The following is a 1,978-nucleotide window of genomic DNA, read 5'->3' as shown; positions in this document are numbered from 1 at the left end:
GCAGTACACATACATCTCTGCGGAATACATACAATACAACACATGAATAAGGTAACTAAGTCACAGAAAATGAGGGTAATATGTAGTGCCTTTGTATGGAGATTAATATCCAAGAGCTTTCAATTTGGGCTCGCCCTTTGTTGGCGTAACATCTTGATCTGTGAAAACAGCATTGAGCTTTAAACAATGATTTAACTAAAAAGCAAAATGACTGACTGACATAGCTGGAGAAAAAGCTTTAGGCAGGTCCAAAAAATGAAAAAACAATGGAAAAACACCATCTGTTCATTACAGTAGCGTCAGATTGAACGGCAGCTGTATCGGGGGCAGGCTGGTGAAGAAGAGTTGAAAGGATGTATAAGGAAGGACCAGAGACGCTCAATTGGGAAACTGGGCTGTTGGTGGAGATGCACTTGTTATTGGGCGAGTGGGTGAGGGTTTGAGGGAAGATTATAAATAATAGGCTCTGTGGTTTATGTAAGGCTCCAGAGGGTTCAGGGAATGAGGACACAAGGTGCTCGTGGTTAGATAAATAGGTTGACAGGGTCAATGGCATTGGGACATGTGGTTTTGTTTTCGTATTAGAGCAGAAAAACGGCTGGACAAATGATGCGCTATGATAACGGAGAGGACGAGTACAAGGAAAGAGGAAGTTTGGGAGAATCCTGAGCTGTAGAGAATGTCGTCGGGGTGGCTGGTTTGCAGGGCAGTGTGTGAGGGGTGGCTTGCTCTGTGCCTGAGTGCTGCTGAGGGGGTTGAGGGGTCCTCGGGGAGAGCTCCAGGCTGCCCACAGAGATGCCTGAGTCCGTGCTTTGGCTGCGACCGCTGGAGGTGCACGGGTCCTCATCGGGCTCCGCCTCTTCCTCCTCCTGCAGCCACTTGAGTTCTGACTCCTGCAAGGGAAACGACCTGCATTCCCATGGCAGCACAGCCTGCAAATGTAGAAGATGATGATTCATTGAGGTTATTAAACTCCAAAACACCAGGGTTTATTATATGCGTTCATATTCTCTCACAATGTAAAGAATATTAAGCATATATATCTTTCAGGATTCAGAAAACAACCCCCAAAAGAAGACTCAAGGATTTAATGATTCATGGAGAAATAGAAAACTGCAGACGTTTTTTTTTTAACTACAGGATGTTCTTCCAACTAAATAATTGTCATGGTTACAGCAATAATGAAGCTGAACGGAATGTTAAGTCCTCTTCCTCTCACACACACACCTGCTGTTCATCCTCAGTCTGGCTGAAGGGATCCTCCACTCCAGTACAGAAGGGGCTGCGTGGCGAGCCGTCTCCTTCTGCAAAATGACTTTGCCTGGAATCTGGAGAGCCAGGTGTCTGCTCCAATCCCCTGGAGCTCTTCCCATCCCCATGGAAGGAGGAAGAAGATCTGAGAGAGGAAGTCAAGCAGAGAATAAATTTCAAGCAGTGACCGCAGCGTCCTGCAGTTTGACATACTTCATCTAAAACTATTTTAAAACTACCCACTGTTTTATGGCCACATATTAATTGACAGAGTGCATGAAATGGGCGCATATGTGTAAGCTTCGGTACCAAGCTATGCTGTAAATTTTAACCTACATTCTTGATGTTGAAAAAATTCAACATCATTTGTCATTTGTCAATTACACAAATACATATTATTTTATGTAAAAGTCGTGATGTGACATTACATTAACCATTAATGCAATCTACTGCCAACTTCTAATGCAGAAATTTGGGGTCTGTACGATTTATGGTTCCTGAAAGAATGCACAACAAGGCTGCATGTATTTGATCAGAAATACAGTAAAAGAGTTATATTGTGAAATATTATTGTTTATAAAATAACCATTTTCTGTATTGATATATTTTAAAATATAATTTATTTATATATAATTTATTATTTATGTGATGGCAAAGCTGAATTTCAGCAGCCTTTTTAGGCTTCTTTGATTAATAGAAAGTTCAAAAGAACAGCATTTATTTAAAA

The 1,978-nt window shown here is 41.6% G+C and overlaps 1 protein-coding gene across 1 annotated transcript; it reads right to left on the bottom strand.

Moving 5' to 3' along the window:
- Nucleotides 1–6: 6 nt before the first annotated feature.
- Nucleotides 7–1,741, bottom strand: LOC107580401 (uncharacterized). Its single transcript, XM_016266113.1, has 2 exons — nucleotides 1,228–1,741; nucleotides 7–932 (listed from the first exon to the last, which is right to left on the bottom strand). Exons 1-2 carry the CDS (start codon nucleotides 1,540–1,542, stop codon nucleotides 615–617), a joined length of 633 nt encoding a protein of 210 aa, XP_016121599.1. The 5' UTR covers nucleotides 1,543–1,741; the 3' UTR covers nucleotides 7–614.
- Between the last annotated feature and the right edge of the window lie 237 nt (nucleotides 1,742–1,978).

Source organism: Sinocyclocheilus grahami, unplaced genomic scaffold (assembly GCF_001515645.1).
Source record: "Sinocyclocheilus grahami isolate Dianchi unplaced genomic scaffold, SAMN03320097.WGS_v1.1 scaffold32701.1, whole genome shotgun sequence".
NCBI lineage: Eukaryota > Metazoa > Chordata > Actinopteri > Cypriniformes > Cyprinidae > Sinocyclocheilus > Sinocyclocheilus grahami.
The sequence above is the reverse complement of the archived record's forward strand: the minus strand, read 5'-3'. Positions and strand labels throughout refer to the sequence as shown.

What these genes read in the sequence shown, in the direction of transcription:
- LOC107580401 (XM_016266113.1), bottom strand. Translation starts at nt 1,542, where the DNA reads ATGCGCCCATTTCATGCACTCTGTCAATTAATATGTGGCCATAAAACA. An exon ending in AGACTGAGGATGAACAGCAG is followed by an intron (nt 933 to 1,227) that starts GTGTGTGTGTGA and finishes CTACATTTGCAG; the next exon opens with GCTGTGCTGCCATGGGAATG.